The 20,122-nt window shown below is 45.6% G+C and overlaps 1 protein-coding gene across 1 annotated transcript in view; it reads right to left on the bottom strand.

Annotated features, from left to right (window-relative positions):
• Positions 1-17,318, bottom strand: part of RBPJ (recombination signal binding protein for immunoglobulin kappa J region) — a 108,006-nt gene extending 90,688 nt beyond the window's left edge. The window contains exon 1 of the mRNA XM_090035724.1: positions 17,015-17,318. Within this exon, the coding sequence (XP_089891850.1) occupies positions 17,015-17,034 (20 nt within the window). The 5' untranslated portion in view covers positions 17,035-17,318. The remainder of the gene's footprint in view (positions 1-17,014) is intronic.
• Positions 17,319-20,122: the final 2,804 nt, after the last annotated feature.

Genomic DNA, 20,122 nt, shown 5'->3' with positions numbered 1-20,122 from the left:
TTAATCAGAGAATTTGCCATTTGCCGATGCCCCTCACTCCCTACCCACAGCCTGCTCAGCCTCCACATGTGAGGAAAGGAATGGGTATGTGGGGAAGGTGTGGGGGTGCACATGCCCCCTAAGATCTCTGTACCCACAGCTGGCTGCAGGGCTGCAGCCGAGCCACACCAGCTCCAGGCAGGCACTGCCTCCACAGCTCAGCCGGCAGGACCCAGCGCTGCAGGGAACTCTGCACCACCATGGTAAGTCATGGATGCGGCAACAGTGGCAACATGGAATTGTGTCCCCTTTTGCTGCTGGATGGGCAGGGGGTGCCTCACCTCAAAAGCAATGACTGCAAAGGCAGCTCCTGCCTGGAGCTGGTCCAGCCTGGCTGCAGTCCCATGCCCCAGTGTGGGCACAGAAAAGTCAGGGGACATGAGCCCCTGCCCCACCCCCATGTGCCCTCCCACCTTAGCGAGGCCTTTGCCCCTCCCCACATAGACACTTACCTGGAGGGAGCTGCAGAAGCTGCTCTCTGCTGCATCCTGGCAAACCCCTGCCTGACAGCCCTCCTCCCGCTCCCTGCACCCCAAGCAGCCCCTTGGAGGCTGGAACTTGGCCAGCCTGCAAAGGGAAACCTGAGGTTTCCTGTGTTTTTCTCCTTTAAAAGGGAAAATCCTTGATTTTCTCCTTTAAAAGAGGAAGTCCATGTTTTTTTCTGTTAAAGGAGAAAATTTGCTTTCTTCTGCAGCAAATGGAAAACCCAGATCCCTGATCATTAGAAATTAGGCCTGTGCAAAGTTGCTAGTATTCACTTTGGATTCAGATTCGGTCAATTTGGAGGACAGTGATTTGAGTCTGTGATTCCTATCACTGTCCTGAATCAATTTGTCCAAAGCTGATTCGGCGATTCAGCTGCCGCCCAATTGGCAAAATCTCCGCATCAAACAGGCCCCATCCCCTGCCCACCCTCCTAGCTCTGTCAATGGCTGTCCTGCTTGGCCCCAGTGTCCGGGCTCTAAAAAAAAGCCCCACATTCACTGGCTTTGCAGCTGGTGCACCTGGAACTTTAAAAAAAATAAAGAGCTGGGACCCTGGGGCCCAGCCTGTCCAGGCAGGGCAGCCATTGACAGGGCTGGTAGAGTGGGCAGGGGATAGGAGCTCGTGGCAGAGGTCCCACAAACTGCAGAGCAGTGGGGGGAAGCAGAGATTACCCCCCACGCCTGGCAGCAGCCAGTGAACACAGGGATTTTTTTTGTTTTTGTTTAAAGTGCCAGGATGCTGGGACCAGGTGGGGCAGCCATTGATAGGGCTGGGAGAGCCAGCAAGGGTCGGGGGCGGGGGGGGAGGGTACTCAGGGAGGCTGGGGGAGCAGGCAGAAATTGGGGCCTGGCAGGGTTCCCCCCATGGTGCCCTCTCCTCACCAGCACAGAGTCCGGGTCCAGCTCCCTGCGACAGCAAGCTGGGGGACTCCCCAAATCTCCAAATCTCTCCGAATCTTTTCTGAATTGATTTAGAGAGCTTCAAAATGATTCAGATATTTTTACTGGTCTCCCGATTCTTTTCAGATTCACAGATTCAGCTGCTGAATTGGGCCAAATCTCTCCTCTGAATCAAATCAGCACCCTAAGCTTCGCACAGCCCTATTAGAAATCCATTAGTATAGAATGAATCAAGGCCTAATTGTGCTAGGTACTGTGAAGATGTAATAAAAAAAGATCCTTCACTGCCCCAGAGAGTTCACAGTTTAAGGCAAGAGACAGCAGGTAGATGTAAACAGGAGCAGCACAGGAAAATAATGATCAACATTATAAGCAGTAGCCAATGTGTCAGCCACCTAGTTCCTGTCAAGCTTTTTGTACACATCATAGCAGAGAAAAATTTTGAGTAGGAATATGCAACAGGGCATGTGACGGCCTTGCAGATACTTACTGGAAGCAATATGAGAGAAGGTGCAGAGTTAATTTCTTTCTGGAGAATTTAAATGGGCTTTAAAGCCTGATATTACTGGCAGCGCAGTGTCAGATGTCAGAGTAAAGCCTTGACAGCATATCAGAGACAACAGGTAAAGCAGAAATAAGTCAGAAAGGGATTTGAAAGCAAAGATAAGTAGTTTACCAATGTAAGGACATGGAAAAATAAAGAGGTGGTAATCGTAATAATCCAGAAAAATATTTTTATAGCACCATTTTGAATGAACAGAAGTAGGGGAAATGAAATGTACTGGCAGAGGTAAGAGATAATACAGGTTTGGACTAGATTTTAACCGTGTGGATTAGAAGGAGAGACTAGATGCTCATGTGAGTTATGCAAGAAAGAATCAACCACCTGGATGAAACACCCTGTAGAAAGCCACAATTACAAACCTGGTTGATAAGAATGGAAGCTGTATCAATAAAGAAGAGCTGGGAGGGACTTAAGTGTTTGGGCTTTCTGTTTCAGGTGGGAGGGCAGAGATGAATGCAACACTGTAGATTTCAAGAACACTGTTTTAGTCATGCTGATATTTAGCCAACAACTGAACATATGAGAGATGACAAAAAAAAAAGAGAGAGACAGAACAAGGAAGTAGATCCAAGATAAAAAAAGATAGCTGAAATTGTATTTGCAAATAAAGCGGCCCAGGAACATAATGACAACAACTGCAAAAAGGAGAAAGCCCAATGGTACCCACATAGAAAGACTGAGGAAGTCAAGATTCTCCAAATGAGATACTCAAGGAAAAATCATGGATCAGAGGACCCAAGGGAAAGTAGGGGAGAAGATTTCAAGAAAACACTGTGATACAAGATCAAGGAGGATGAGGATGTAAAATAAGGGTTCCAAGCTTTGGATAAGAGGCTGCTCAGGACTCTCTCAGCCATGTCAGCGGAGTATAGCAAAAGGAAGCAGGACTTCAGAGTCTCTACATTGGAATTAGAAGGCAAAACTTTCAGACAATGATGACAACTGGTCCATTCAATGAAGTCAGAAATAAAGGGGAGAAAGCAGTAGTTGACAAGGCAAGTGAGAGCACAAGGATTATTTTTAATCTTGAAAAGATCCGAGCAAGCAGGCACTGTGAGAGGAAAAACCTAAAGAGAAATGTTAATGAGAAAAATAAGGGAGAAGAGCGTGAGCATGAGAAAAGGAACTGCAAAGAAATTTGGTAAAACTTGAAATAATAAAATTCAGTGTTGAAAAACTGTACAGGCTTGAGACACGGGAGACTTTTTCCTAATGAATGTAGCAGCCTTTCACTTTTAAGTATATCAGTTTTATAATTCAGTAACATTAACTAACACTTTCTAGAAAATTTACACTTTAATTTTATGAAAGTTCTTAATTGTTATAACTGAAAAGATAGACTTTTAAATCTGAACTGAAATAGTCACCTCCCTGAACCTGCAGACCAACTACTGCAGTTCTGAATGCTATTGCTCCCAAGTGCCAAGCAGCAATATTTATACAACTTATTTTCACACTAAACAAGAAGTCATTCAGTTTCTCAATTATTATTCAAAATTCAGGCCCTAATTTAAGGGAGAAATTTAGCAGACCTTCTTGTTATCATCTTGGAGAGAGACTTTCTGAATTGGGCCCCAGTGAGTAGTACCATAACACATCCTTTGAGGTAAATTCCATTCTGCTGCTTGGAAAGGTACAGAGAAACACTGGACCTCTTCACAGGGAGCACACCTGCCTCACCCCTCAAAAAACCAGAGGGTGAAGATAAGCAAAAATATATCCTCCTCTTCCAGTAGGAAGATCACCATTCAGAACAAAAATACCACTCTCAACAACTAAAAAGGCAAAATATAAGAGACTTATTAAACAAGCCTAAAGACAGCACAGTAAATGTGACTCAGCAGTAAGCCTACAATAAAGGTTTTACTGTATGGGACTACACAAATATGAAAATCTTTAATATTTTTATACTATGATAAAATGTTATGCTGCTTTAAAGTTTCCAATTCTTTAAGAATCTTATAGATAGGGTTAGAAACTACGTGAAATCTAGATAGGGTTAGAAACTACGTGAAATCTAGAAAAGTCATTCCCCATTTTTACATAATCCATTACAGTAACCAATTCTCCAGACGACATTGCATCCCACGGGAAAATGCAGGCAGGCAATGTGGTAGACAGCACCCACCATAGTTAAGTCTATGGCAAGAGGGGGGGCAGGGCAGGGCAGGGTGAAAGGGGGACATGACACTTGACATGTCACCTATGGTACCGTCTATGCCCACACACACGCAGGGCTGGGGCGTGGGGGCAGCAGGGCTGGGGAGGATGAGGGGGCTGTGGCTTAGGGGTGAAGAGCAATGGTAGGGGCAGAAGCAGAACACTGGAATATCAGGGCTACTTGGTGCCATAAAGTAGTGAGGGGGGACAGCCGCAGCTGGACCCCGTGTCCTTGTGACCGAAGGGGACGGGGGAACTCTGATTTTCCATGACAGAAAAACCAAAATCAAATGCCAAAATATGTATGTATTTAGAACAGTGGTGGGCAAAATACAGCCCACCCGGCCATTCTACCCAGCCCATGGGGCCGCTAAAACATTTAGAAAATTAGTATTAATCTGCCCTGGGCTACCTGTTATGCAGCCCTCAATGGCTTGCTGAGACTCAGTAAGTGGCCCTCTGCCCAAAATAATTGCCTGCCCCTGATTTAGAATTTATTTTATTATAATGACTGAAGTACTGGTAGGCTTCCAAACTCTTTTAAAATTGTAAGTATATCAGTAAAACACTGTGTTCAACTGATACCTATACCTACACACATATGCACACCAGTAGGGTTTTCATTTTAAATTATGGAAAAATACAATTGGGGGGGGGGGTTAATAGGAGAATTTCAGATTTTTTATCAGAGATTTTTACAAACAAGGAAAATCAGGATCCCTGGTCATAAGCTATGTGTTTTCACTAACAAATCAACCAAGAGTTAAAATTGGCATTAATATCAAACCCTGGAAAGTGCTTTGAGATGTGCATGAAAAAGATACTAAAAACTAAACATTATTGGGATTCACTATTACAAGCTAAACACAGAGTACCTGTCTTAAATTTGTCTCAGGTTTATTTTGTATTAGGAAGATAACAAATAATTTTATCATTGCTATATTTAGAAAAACTTCTCTACTGCTGCACGGGCTAGAAACATGTTTTTCCTTAAAAGAAAGGCTTAAATTCTGCTACCCAACTCTTCAACTACAGAACCATGGAAAACATGTAGCCTTAAATATATCTTTAACTAGTCAACATTATAAAAATGTAAAACAAGTCAGGGCTGTAAATATCTCTTTTGAAGTCCATAAAGCACTTCTAGGGCATGTCCACGTGAGTGTGAATGTGCATTATGTGGTACTGAACTACACACCACACAGAGGTGTTTCCCATGCTGCTACTCTGTAGCACCCGGGGGGGGGGCAGCGCGGAGTTGACCCTGGGAGATCCTGAGGTCAAAAAATCCCACACCAAAAAAAGCATGCAGTGCATGTGGCAGCAGCACACACCACCCAAAACCAGAGCCTGGCCAGTCAGAGTCACACTACAGCTGCAGGCCAGGCTTTCTGCTGCAGAAGCATTGCAGCTTCGGCTCTGGGAGGCCCCCAGGACTCCAGGTAAGGCTGCTGGGGCCAGCACAGTTGCTGGCCCCAGCCTTCCATACCCCACCTGGGGTAACCTGCTGCACGCCCAAGCAGGTGTAGTACAGGTATTCCCTGGGGACAAGCAGCAGCAGTACAAGGTGTGCCCCTGCTATTTGACCCCAGAGAAACACACGTTCCTGCTCGTCTGGACACACCCCTAGTTTGTATAGTTAGGATTATATAGGAGGTGTGACAAAACATCATTTAGACTTTTAAGATGGGAAAGATGCGTCTAAAAATGTATATGTTTGACAGAAATATACTCCTTTAAAAGAATTTAATTTTCAAGAGGTATGTTAACCAGAGGAACAATGAAATTACAGAAGATGAGCAAAGAAATAAATAGATGGCTCTTATACCTTAATCCTGGAGTTTTCAACGTTTTTTAAGAAGTGTACTCCTTCTGAAGGCAGCAGCCAGACACGTAGCAGGGAGGCTTCCACACAGCAGCAACAGCCCCCTCATGTGAGCTCCCCACCATGTCTGGCCGGCTAGGTGGCGCCTGTGCTGCCTGCAGAGAGCCACAGGCCTCATGCCCCCCACCCCCAGTCTTGGCCCTGGATGGCGCTGCTTCATCCCCACCTGCCCACATGTACCCCCAGTTGACATCCCTTGCCTTTAGCATTCACAGGAACTAGGCTGGAAAGTACTTTTAATTGATTTTACACACAGGAAGCTATAGACCCAATCAGTTATTTTGGTTAACTACCCCACTAATTTCCTGTATGTCCTGTTATAAGATTCAAGTTAGGCTTTAAAAGCCGAGTTGTGATTGGGAAAGATATTTTTAGTGCATATCTAAAAAAATATCATATACAAGACTGCCAGTTCACTTCTACCAACCATGGTATGTCAAGGAAAAAAAGTCCAGGATGCACAAAGTTTAGGTATCGTCAAAAGAAATTACGAACATCATGGAGTTCAGAACTGAGCTGGCAACAAGATATTTCTTTACAGAAAGAAGTAGTATTGGCAAATCACCATTGGAAGACAGTACAACAGATTAATATTTTTCAACTCATTAAGCTCTACTTATTTGCCAGAAGGCTTAGTAATAGAAAAAAGAATCAGCTTCTCAATATAATAGCTTTGTTTTATTTTTATTCCTCCAGCTTGTACGACAATTCTGTTGAATGCAGTAACTTTTGGCTGCAAGAGACCAGTATTACATAAAAGAAAAAGCGAATAATGTATGCAGATTAAACTCCAGAGAGGAATGGAAATGGACACCGTTTTTGTACCACACCAGCACACTTCTTATGCTCATAAATTTTGTTCCTAAGGACTGCCATAAAAGCAGTAACATCCTTTTTACTAACACTGTCTAATGAAAGCTATTAAACCAGATTATACATTCATCCCTTGCAGTTTTCCACAAACATGTTCCACTTTTTTATTCATCATAAAAGCAAAAGGCCAAGTATTTTGATGCCTTCTGTTTCTAAAAACTTCTAGAAGGTGAAATAACACACTGGACCAACTTATCCATAACAGCACAACTAGGAAGGCATATTAACCAGCAGAAAGAATGCAGTCAAAAGTGTCTGGAGACTTAAACCCATCTTTGCATGTAATTTTGGCAAGTCACAACTCTTCTGTGCCGCGGTTTTCCTATGTGTAAAATATGAAGTGAATTGATACTTATGGCTGAAAAAAAAAAAAAATCACTGAATAAGTTAAGTATAATTTGTTCTCTTATGCTAGACTTTAGAACAACAATGTCCAACAATGACAAAAAAAATTAAAGTTGACTTGAAAATATTCATGTAATTCTGCAATCTCCAATTTAGTCCTCCACAGATGACAAAATTGATATACTTTCTAACTATCTTTGGGTAGAAGCAGTGGGGCACCAGAAGGAAACAGAGAAGTACACTCAGTTTCACATACTGTTCTAATTAGCTAGACATAGTCAGTCTTATGCAGTGTCCCAATCCAACCTTAACAGCTGTCTATGAAATTGATTTCATCAAGTTCCAGTATGATGCTGAAGCTCTTGCAGTCTGCCAAAGTGCTGCACACCAGAAAAATACAGGTACAGCACAGGTGGAACTTTAATGTAAAAAAGGGAGACCAAAACTTTCAGAATAACCATGTAACAGAATGACACAAACAAAGACATGGTAATGAACAGGGATCTGGCTTTTCTCGTCTTAAGGAGAAAAACATGGTTTTTCCCTTTGGAGGATGGCAGAGGGCTGGAGGCAGTGGGAGGAGGGCAGTCAGTAGGAGGCACCATATGCATATGCAGATGTACACACCAACATGGCTGCCAGGCAGCCTGGAAAGCAGCTCTCACAGGTAAGTCGGGGGGAGGGGGGGAAATGGGGCCCCCATAGTGAAGGAGGGAGGGAGGGAGTTGAGCAGCGCTAGGGCTGCTGCCCAGCCCAGGTGGTAAGTGGGGTTTGAGGCCCAAGGCTGGAAGGTGCAGCTGCAGGGCCTGAGCGGGGAGTGGGACAGGGCTGCAGGCAGCTCATCTGGGGGGCAGTGAATGGGGCTTGCTCCCTGCCACCACACACACTCCTAAGTGGGACATGTGTCCCCTAAATTTATATGTAGCCCAGGTGCGGGCTACCTGCTGCGGGCTGAGGCTCCCTGCCCTGCTGCCCCAACCCTGGGGCCCAGCCAGCAGGACCTGTCACAGCAAGGCAAAACGGGGTGGGAAAGCTTGATGCCGCCCATGCTGTCATGGCGAGTCACCCCCTGCCCACCCAACAGCAGTGGGGGTGGCAGCACAGAAAGCACAGGTTCGCAGCAGTGGTGCCTGACCCCGCTCTGCCCTGCTGTACTAGGTCTTGCTCGCCAACCTGCAGAGGCCCTGGCAGGTGGGCAGCAGGCCAGGGAACCCCAAACCCACAGCCCATACCCACCCTGTGCACAAATCTGGGAGGTACATGCCCCCTATGGCTCCCTGGTAGTGCATGCAGTGGCAGGGAGCTGCCCCCAGCTCCCAGCCCACACCTGCCCCCACCAAGTCTCCGCTCCAGCCATGCCACCTGTGGGTAAGGGGGAGCCAGGCTCTGTGCTCTGCTCCCCAGCAGCCGCCGCCTCCCCCCATAGGCAGCAGCCAGGGCTCAGGTGCTGCTACGGGCAGTGCGACTGTAGACCTGGCTCCTCTCTGGCAGGGCTGGGGGGGCTGTGGGTGGGGACTAAGGGGCAATGACATATCAGGGGTGCTCAATGCCACAAAGCTGGGGGGGGAGGGCAGAAATGGAACATGTCACTCAGCCACAGCTACACCCGCACCCTGGTGAGCAAAGGTCCTGCGTCCTAATTTTCCATGATAAAAAACCCAAAAAGAAACACCAAAATGTATAGGTATTTAGAATTTATTTTATTATAGTGATCGAGGCACTGGACTTCCAAACTGCTTTAAAATGTAAAGTATATCAATAAGACATTATGCTCAACTGATACCTATGTATATAGCGGCATTTCATTTTAAATCATAGAAAAACACAGATTTGGGGGGTTTAAAACAGAGAATCTGATTTTTATCAGAAAATTTAAACGGAGAAAACCAGGATCCCTGGCAGGAAAACTAAAAATGAACTCCACTTGAGGATGTGGATTATAAATGGATGTGTTTGATGACTAATTAACAACTGTAATAATTGGACAAGCAATGAAGACACTCTGATGTAGGACATGTTGTGCACATGACCCTCAGGTACACATACTTATGAATCTGTCCTCCCCCAAAACTATACATGAAATAACTGAAGTTCATGAAATAACTGAGTCTTAATCTCCAGCTGTGCATTTAAAAAACAACTGCTTGCCATCTTAGTTTGTCCTTAACTAGGCTTACTTATATTTGCTCAACTCTTGGTGCTACCTAAACATCTTAACTCTAATAACTATTAGATCACCAGCAACAAGGTTTCTAAGCTGGTTTTGTTCAAACCAGTACACTGAATACCAAAAGCTATAATAATTCAAAGTGCATATTTTATGACCAAAAAATGTGTTCGCTGAATTTTAGAAGTACAGATATTATTTCAAATATATAATCACATCTCTAATCAAAGACAAAAGAGAAGAGGGTTCTTCCTTCTCCTATATAAAAGGACGCAAGGAACACTGGGCAGCTAATTACGTTTAGTTACTAGAAACATGCTTGCATGTCTTTGTGGAGAAAAGACATGTTTATTTAGTTTTAACTGTGTAATACTGAAGGGCACTGTTGTTTAAGTTAACAAGAAAGAGCATTAACAGCTAGTCTAAACTACAAAGATATTAAAGAATCAGTTAGCAAGCAGGTTGCTAGAGCCACAGTTTCAATATAGACCAGGATGAATTATTTCTAGGCTCAGGTCAATTCATTATGTTCTAATGACAACATGATTCTGAATATAGTATGTCCTGATGCTACCAGCCAAAGTAATTTTCAATATAGCATCACCTAATTTTGCTTTCACAGTGAAGTTTTCTTATAAAAAAGTGCTACAACGAAGCATGCCTTTACAGTATATAAAACAGAACACAGCTTCATCAAGACTGACAATTACTAGCAATTATTTCTATAAAAAGAAACACGCTAAAGCCTGGCTATAGTCAGAAGTATGTGCACAAAAAAAAAAGCTTCCTTGATCAATAGACTTGTCACCCTGTAGGCATTCAAATTTTTTGCTGCTTAGTTAAAGTATTAGAGTGTGAAAAGGACTTTTTTTGGCTCTGTCACATTACTAACTAATTTTTAATTGCAGACTCTATTATTCACTTTTTTTGTAGAATGCAGTCGTGTTAAAGTTGTATACTACACTCTGCATCTGAAAGACAAGAAATTCCATGAAGTAATAACTGAGAATAAACAACCAGAAAGGCATATTTTATTCGGGACAAGGAAATTTATTTTAGAATATGTTACTAACTGTCCCACAAAAAAGTAAATATTCCTGCATGAAACAACAAACTGCTTAAGTAATTCTCAAAACATCTCCAATACAAATTCATATTTAAGGTTTCACATTTACTGTTTCAAGATTCAGCTGAATATAAATTATATTGAGGCTCTTGCAGGGAATTAGTCATTTCTTCCTCAAATAAATATATCAGCTATTGGATAGAAGCTGTCTTGTTTCTTGCCTACTAGGGTCTAGACCAGGGGTGGCCAACCTTCAGCACATGTGCCACAAGTGGCAAGGGCAGACTGGGTATATGGCAGGCAGCAGATAAGGGAAGGGGCAGGCAGCACAAATGTAGGTAAGCCAAGGAGCAGAAAGCAGAGCAGGGGAAGGGGAATGGGCAAGGGAAGGGGATCAGAGTAACCCCGCAAGAGGGTGCATGACAGTATGCGGCATGCCTACCAAAAAAGATTAGCCCATGAATGCTCATCTTGAGGAACAGTGCTCAACCTTTTTGCCCCACAGGCATGACAGGACCTGGCCCAACCACCCAGAGGAAGCTGGGAGGGTAGCCCAGCCCTGATCCAGCTGCAAGAAGGGGAAAGGCCCTAATGTGCCCCCCCACCACCCAGGGCTTGGGAATTTGGCAATGCAGGAGGGGTGGCAGTGTTAATTGTCACTGATTCCCCACACCCTACCACTAAAATGTTTTGACCTGTGGGAAGCCCTTGAGACTGGATAAAATGATTCCACTGGCTGGGGGCTGAGTACCCCAGTCTAAACAGATATCCCATTCCTCTGCAACATTTGATACATTGCTTATTGCAATTATGCTTCAGAATCATTACTCATTTTGATGTCTATTTGGAAAACTTATAATGAATTTCTTATTACTGTATTGTGCTGTTAAATTAGACTTCTATTAAAAATAAGCACACAAACTCATGTCAAACTTTGATGACAGACTGAGTATTCACCCTGATGCTGAGGCTGGTGACACTTGCTTTTTGCTCCTGACTTAACAGAGAAAAAACATAAGTGCCAGCTATATTTAAGTTTAAAATATTACAACTGTTTCACATTATTTAAAAAAAAATTAATTTCACTACCTGAAAATCTCCACTTACAGGTTCTAGTATATCTAGTATATACCAAGTACTTACCATTAATTCCAAAGGATTTAAGTTAAAGAGTACCCTAATACGGCAAGGGGTCCTACAAACTTAATATAATGCTGGTCTCAAAATGAATTGGGGTTTTACACCTAGTGAAGTAAATTCATAAACTCTATGATACCTAAGAATGGTGTAACAATTGGACAGACCACATTATTTATGTTTATATTAAGCACACTTTAGAATATCTAGATCAGGGGTGGGCAAAATATGGCCCACAAGGCCATTCCATCCAGCCCATAGGGTCCCTAAAAAATTTAGAAAATTAATATTCACTTGCCTTTGGTTCCTGTCAAAAATGCCTGTGCCTGCTCCAGACAGCCCTGCATGGGCTGCAAGTGGCTGCAGCAGGGAGTGCCGGCCATGGAGCAGGTGAGCGGCTGCTTTTCCCCCCACCGCTTTTCCCCGGGCTCCTTCCTGGTGCAGAGGAAAGCAGCCCCTCACCTGCCCTGTGGCTGGCACCATGTGCTGCAGCTGCTCACAGCCTTTATGGGGCTGTCCAAAGCAGGCACAGGCAGCCCCAGGTGGGCTGCGAGCAGCTGCAGTGTGAGGTGCCAAGCACGGGGAAGGCATGGGGAAGCTTTCCTCCCCACCCCTACCCCTCACGCTCAACACTACCTTGTAACCCGGCCCCACTGCGAGCCTGGGTCCCGCGCCAGCTCCGGTCTTGCCTGTTGGAGCTGTGCATCGCAACAGCAGCTGCGGCCTCCACCCCTGCTTGCCGCACTGGGCAGTGTTTGCTGCAGGGCTGGGGGGCACTGGGTGTGAGTGGACGTGGGAGCCAGCAGGAACACAGCAGGGTAGCAGGAGCATGGGGTCCCAGCCAGCAGGGGCTCTATGGAGCCGGGACATCTCCCCCCTTTCCCTACTGATACAGCCCAGCCCGGCTCCACAGACCCCTGCATGTGCTGGCCCTGGGACATTGGTCCCAAAATAGTGACCAGGGGGCAGGCAAGGCGTGAGGCTATCCATGCAGCCCTGAACAGCCTGCCAAAACTGGGCAAGCGGCCCTCCGCCTGAAATAACTGCCCACCCCTACTCTAACAGCTTATGGCCACTACCCCTTGTCCTACCCTGGGATGCCGTAGCAAAAAGTGTTTCCTCCCAGCTCCCAATATTCACCCCTTACATACTTGTATAGATGGCCACCAAGTCCCCCTTCAGTTTTCTCTTCCCCAGGCTGAACAGTCTCAGATCCCTTAGTCTTTCCTCATAAGATTTGTCCTCCAGGGCCTTAATCATTCTTGTGGCCCTTCTCTGGACCCTTTCAAGTTTTTCCATGTCTTTTCTGAAGTGTGATACCCAAAAGTGAACAAATAGGCATTTGTCCAGTTAAGAATAAACTGGGTTCTAATGTAATAGAACCTCATTAATTCTTAATAAGTATTAAACACATTATTTTTGCAAATTACCAAGGAAATAGGGAAAATACTTTTTTTCTTTTGTTCATAAATAAAGTGATTCGTAATGGACTATAGCAGGGCTCCCCAACGGATGGCCTGTGTGCCATGAGGCCCACAAGGGGTTCCGATGCAACCTGAGGGCTCCCTCCTGACCACCATTTCTTCTGCTGCCATGGCAGCCAGGGGCTCTGGGTTCCCCCCGTGTCTTCCAGCTTCTGCTTCCTGCTGCTCTCCAGGGGGCAGGAAGGTCCCATGGGAAAAGTGGGGTCTGTGTTGCCCATGTTCTGTTCCTGTCTGTGAACGTGGCCTAGGAGCAGGGCCAGGTTTCACATTTTACTGAATTCTTCATAGTATCATGAATTAAACAGAAATAAGATATATGTTTCAGTCACTTTACTCCTGTTCCACAGTCTAACACAGAAGACTGGATTAGGCTAATCAATGAGCACCAAATAGATAAACACAAAGATCTTAATTTTCATACAATAGTTCCCAATAAAAACATGAAAATACACATACTTAGAAGCATGTCTGAAGATTTTTAAAGATTCCTTGAAGTTTAGAGAGCTTCAAAAAGGTTTCCCGACTGCCAAGCTTAAGACATTATCAGACAACTTACTAACACAGTGGTTCTCAAACCTTCTGAACTCAAGGCAACCCTCACTAGACTTGAGGCACCCCTGAATAACTTTTGTGAATTGAGTGGCAACCAACTTCAGAAACATCTATCTTTCTATCCATCTATCTATCCACCCACCCACCCACCCATGAGATTACTTACTTGGGGAGAGGCCGGGGGTAGGGGGGACACACACCTTGAGCTTTTACTTATCTGCTTAGGTCTTCACACCCCATGGCAGCCAAAGGATCTCACATTACCCTCATTAAGAATCACCATGCTAATGACTTGGAAGTTAAAGCATTTGGCTCATTTGTCTGTGAGTTTATAAAAACTCATTATGTGCGCATGTACAGTAAAATTCATAGTTATACTATTACCCAAGTAGCAATAACCATGATGTTTTGCTAAAACTTGGCTTTTGTATGCATCACACAGCTAGGCTCTCTTGCATCACAATTATTCCAAAATCCTTTACACTGGTCTTGACAAATGCAAGCCTGCCCTGCACATATCTATTCTGAAAGCTGAAGCAAAAGTAATTTTCCTGTGCTACTACTTTGACCCTATGTCCTATTTGTATCATGTACCAACTACCTTCCTTATTTCTACTGCATCACAAACACTGGGCATTTTGAGGCCCTTCACAATCTATCTTCACCTTACTATCCCTCATTCATTATTAAAACACAGAACCTCACCTCCAGTCAGCTGATGATACCACCAGTCTTCTTTACTCACTTGTACAAAGGCACCTTTTTAAAATTTTAACTTCTCCCATGCTGCCACCAACAGCTACACACAAAATTTACAAACCTGATCATACTCCCCCAAAACCTCCTTTTCCATTAATGTCTATAAGCAACAGGCTGCCTATCATTCAGTTCAATGCTGTCTCACCAGCTCCCCATATCCTGCCCCCCCCCCATATAACTGCATTAATTTTTGTTTTCTTGTCATATATTTAGACAACATGCTCTTTGGGGCAAGGACCTTCATATTGTTCTGAGTACAATGGAGGCCTGATACATAAGGTGATTTAAGGGTTCATAACTTCATAGTTGTTAGGGGCTTGGAAGGAACCTTATAGATCATTGGGTCCAGCCCCCCTGCACATGGGCAGGAAAGACTGCTGGGATCATACATATCACATCTAAATCTCTCACAGGCATTATATAAAAACTGTATACCTATACATTTTTCAACACAGGTAAGCCTATGCTAGAAGAATATTCCATCAGAAAACTGGGTGAAGGTCACAGTGCCAGAAATACAACTTCTATAGTGAGGTATTACTGTTACTAGTCCTTTCAGATTACTAGAACAAGACAATAGGTTTATCAGGCTTATGTACTGCAATTTAGTTTTAACTAGTTTTCATGAAACGATACTATTCCAACATTCACCTCCCAGCAATTACAAAGCATCACTTATACGCTTCATCTAGAAATTTCATGCTTGCTAGAAAGTGCATGCAAGCAACAAAAACAGCGTGCAACCCTTGGTTACTACATTAACAGATTTATTTTTAATTCCAAACTGTTTTCTACCCTGTTCTCTAAGATCTTGAGTGAAAATTAACTACACTAGAATGAAGAGAGGTTTTACTACTGTGAAAAATGCCAGTTACTAAAAGAAAACAGGGTATCACATTGCTAATCCAAAACCTGAATACACTAAAAACATATTAAAAAACCCCAAAATCCACTGAATAAAAAAGCCACATCTACTAATACATTTTAACACATCTTTTCAAGGTTTTCTGTTTTAGATGATTACCCAATTCAAGATCTGAGGTTAGAATTATGACTCCTCCCTCTCTTTTTACAGGAGTTAACCAATTTGAAAATGCTAAACAATAGTTGTATTGTTAGAACTGAAATACAAAGGAACTTCCACCCTTACATTAAAATGCAACATATTGTGTATTCCTTTGTTGTTAGTGTGTTTTTCATTCATAAATTCATTAATTAGTCAAAAATTAAAATGCATCTCCCAGAAAAAACAGATGGGATGTCACAGAAAACATTTCTGTGTCAATCAGTAAAAAACGAATAAAACTCAAGCAGAGGCAATTAAGTGACCAGAAACTGGAATAAAATGAACATGCAAGCCACATATAAGGCAAACTTTTAGAAACACCATTATGTCTTACTCCCCCAACTCTAGAACTTTAAATAATGCATTCCACAAATTGCAACACACAAGATTTGCTGTTTTAAAGAAGGTTTAAGCAGCCAAAATAAGCAACAGCAGCAAGTGCCTCTTGAACTGGAAGAAAATCAGGCTAGAGTTTAACGCTTGCTTTTGACAACCAAGAAACAAGAAACTAACAAGTGCTAAGGCCAAAACAAAACAGGAAAAATACTATAATGCCACCTTTTCCATAAGAACAAAAGCAACCACCACCAACTCCACCCCACCCCCAAATAGGCTTGGCTCTGTGCTGTAACCATAGAGTCAAGCCTAGAGACTATGTAATCCCATGGGGAAAAAGTCACAGATGCAACCTGAAGGCAGGATATTTAGCCCAACATGCAAAAAACAAACATCCCTCCACCCACAACACCACCACCACACCTAGAATTATTTTCACCCACCAGGATTTTGTTTCAATCAAGCAGGTGGGGAGGAGGCAAGGCCTACTGCTGCCCTAGCAGCCCCAACTCCCTAGGGACCAGGCAACGGAGGGGGGGGGGAAGCTACCCAGCAAAGCCCGAGATTAGGAAGGAGGTGCCCGCACTCGGCAGTAACACATCAGGTGACCCTGGCCCGCAGGGGGAAGCTGGAAGGACACCGTCGGGGAAGGCCGAGGGAGACTGCGTGGGCGGGAGTTGGAGCCCCGCCGTGACAGCAGCCACAGCCGGGCCCCGGGGGTGCAGGCAGCGGGGAAAGAGGAACATCTCGCTCCTCGCGCGAGGGGGCAGCACCCTCCCTGCCGAGCCCCGCGCCGCTCGCGTAGCCACGCTGCGGTGCGTGGGGAACTCAACTTCTCCCGGGTCATCGCTCAGGAGCCTTTGGTGGGGGCTCTGCCGGCAGCCAACGAGAAGCGCCCTCAGGGAGCCAGGCGCTGTACCGGCACGGAGCTACCCCGGCAGCACTGAGCGGGCGCAGGCCGACCGCTCCCCGGCGGGCGGGCGCGGCCTGGGGCAGGGGGCGCCTTGGCCGGGGCGTCCGCCCAGGGGCTTCCCGGCCCCCGGGGCCGCGGCTTGGGGCCTCCCGCCGAGGAAGCGGCCGAAGGGTCCCAGCCGCCCGGGCGGGGCGGGGCGGGGCGGGGGGCGAGGGCGGGACGGGCGGCGGAGCCCCGGCGGGGGCCGCAGGCGGCGCGGTGCGGCGAAGCCTCCACACTTACCCTGTCACAACAGGCGCCATCTTCCACAAACTCTCGCCAAAACTCCTAGTCTCGCGAGAGCGCGGCGGCCCGGCCGGAGAGCGCGCGTGCGTGGGCCCATAAAGCGCACACGCGGAGCGCGCGCTACCCCCCCGTGCGCCGGGCTCTCCAGTCCGTCAGACACAACAGCGGCAGGCGTGGGAACCTGCGCGAGTCTCGCGAGAACGCCGGCGCCGGAGAGAAGAGGGGATTGTGCGTCTCGCGAGAGGAGAGCGAGGGGAATTCCCTGTCGGCTGTGGAGTCTCAGCTCGGAAACTTCCTGCGCCTCGGGAGCGGAACAAACCATCCCGAGCTAGGGGGTCTGCGCAGAGCGCGGGGGGCGCGTCCATTCGCTGGGGGGACGCGCCTCTCGGAGCACACAGTGGGTGGGGGCGGGCCGTTGTTTCCTGTGGTGGGCGTGTGGGGCCGGCTCTGACCCCACGCAGCACCCGCCAAGCCTGGGGCAGGCAGTGCAGAGGGCGAGGGCACCCACTAGGGAGAGCCCAGGTGCCAGCACCCGCAGGCCAAGGGTTTGCCATCGAATGGTTGGCGGCTGCCACGGGCACGTGGCCCCCAGGTCCGAGATGAGCCGGTTTCCGGATGTGACCGCGGGGAAAAGAGGGATAGGTGGGAAATGAGGCCGTGGTAAAAGGGAAGGCTGCTGGGCTAAAAAAAAAGCAAACCCAAGAAGTGATTTTAAAATAAAACTGGTCTTAGGACAGCCTCTGTGAAGGCCTCGTATGGCTCCTGCACCTTCCTGTATTCAGCATGATGCAAAAACATACCATTCAAGCTGGTTTTTTTGCAATGGAGTTTTAAAGTCCATTGAGCCACTGAGCGAGGATGAACTCACATGCAAAGCCCCCAGTTTTCAAGCAAAGTGCAAAAGCAGCTTTAGGCATCTGGGCCCTCTGTTGTAGGTGAAGAAAGAAGAACCCTCTTCCATTTGTTCAGTTCCATTCTTAGTTGAGAAACACTTCAGCTCACAGTTAAAAAGGGGCTTTTCTTTTTCCGATCTATCAGTCAATACGTGGGAAACACAAGAGGTTGAAATGTATTTCCAAGATCTTGATGCACGTGTCAATCCAAAATAATTCTGTTCACTAGCTAAATAGAATGCTTAGTTTGTTTCATAAGTCAACTTAAAATTTAGTTAAAAATGTATGGACTCGATGAGGGGGCTGGACTCGATTACCTTCCGAGGTCCCTTCCAGCCCTAATATCTGAACCTATGAAGCTTTTTTCTTCTGTGTCTGTCACACTTCAGGTGTATTTATTTAACCAATAAAAACAGTTATAAAATGCTATTCCTCTGCATTTCATTCCAAATTCCATCCAGATTGCCAGTTGTAAATATTTAGATTTTAAAAGACCTCCACCCTTCATTGTTTCCTAACATAAAGTAATAGACCAAATTAATATGAATAGCTACTAAACTATATAATTGTTTATATGTAAAGATAATGGATCCTTTCAGTTAGCAAAAATACAGACATAATTTAGTGTAAAAGCTATATCAGGACAAAAATCAGCAAGAATTAGCCTTTCCTTAGGAAATTAAGGAGTGCAAATGCAAAGAGGACTGAAATTATCATGTCTGTTGATTCAAATCATGATAAAAACCATGATTTGAAACAATCCATCCTGTTACAACTGCTTTTCAACCAAATCTGTTACCTATGATCTATAGATGTGTTTGAAGCTGCAGGCTCTGCTAAGGATATTAGAGCTTAGTGCAGGGGCGGGCAATTATATCAACTGGAGGGCCACTTAATGAGTTTTGGTGAACTGTTGAGGGCCGCACACACAAAATCTTGTAGAAGGTATCATTTTAACAAATTGCAGATAAAAAAAAATCATGAAGTAAAAATCAAACATTACTATAACATATTTTAATTTTATTTAAAAAAAACCCCCACAATTTTTGTCCTGACTTGGTTTTTTTGAGTAGTGTAATAGAGGTGATTGCATAACAGCTCAAAATAAAGTCTTACTCTAGTATATTGTGGGGGGAGGGAGGAGGTGTGAATGGAAGGTGTGGGGTGGGCATATTGTAGGGGAGAGGGGTGGCTGCCTGAGTGCTAGATTCCAGGTGCCGGCCTGAGAAAGGAGAGATGGGACAGGGGAGCATGAAGCAAAGCTTTCCCAGACGGTATGGCCTGCAGCTGCCCCCACAACACCGCATAGGTCTGAGCCCCTGCCTGCTCCCACCCAGGGCAGCCCACACCTGCTAACCGCGGCCCAGGTACCAGCCAGCATGCACAGCTTGCTGGTGAGTGGTGTTCAGCTACCCCCGCGCCTCCGGTAGCTGTTCCTCTTCCTGCTCATGTAGCGCCACTCTGGGCAGGAGGGAAACTGCAACTAGGTGGCTCAAGTTCCTCCCAGATGTCTTCCACCCACTCAGCTGCCTGTAGGTGGCTGCTCATCATGCAGGTAGGCAGGCAGAGTGGGTAGAAGGCAGCCTGGAGCCAGAGGTAGGGCAGGAGCTGTCTGACCTGGAGCAGCACACCAGGGGCAGGAAGAGGAGAAGCCACTGGAGCTGGCGGCAGTCAAACACCACCTGCCAGAAAGCTGCATGTTCTGGCCAGGCCCGGCGAGAATAGGTGGGAGTCCAGTGCTGGCTGTTCCTGGCAGGGCTCAACCCCATGTGGAGTATTGTGGAAGTAGCCACAGGCTGGATCTAATCTGTGGGCACCCGCCGTGGGCCATACTTTGCCAACTCTGGCTTACTGTGTCACATGCATCCCACATTCAAGATTTTGAAGATATTTGGGGGGTTTTGATGTACATAGAAATCAGTGTCTTTGACCTAGAACATTTTCTCAAATTGTGGACTTAATGAGATGGGGTGTTCAAAAGTCATTGTGTAACAAGATAGATAAATCCCAACAAGTTGAACATAAGACCTTGCTTCACTCAATAAAGTGATCTTAAGAGTTAACTTTTTGGACAATCTGGAAAGATCAGAGGTTGGATGAGAATGCATGAGAAGAGGTATCAGTATCCAAAATCTTAAAATATTCGGATATAGACTATCATTTTGACATTAAGAGAAAGAGACACAACTTTCCTTTGTGGTTCAGAACAGGT

The sequence above is a fragment of the Crocodylus siamensis genome, chromosome 2 (assembly GCF_052110815.1).
Source record: "Crocodylus siamensis isolate JL-2025a chromosome 2, ASM5211081v1, whole genome shotgun sequence".
In the NCBI taxonomy this organism is placed as follows: domain Eukaryota; kingdom Metazoa; phylum Chordata; order Crocodylia; family Crocodylidae; genus Crocodylus; species Crocodylus siamensis.
This window is presented reverse-complemented; position numbering and strand designations above follow the sequence as displayed.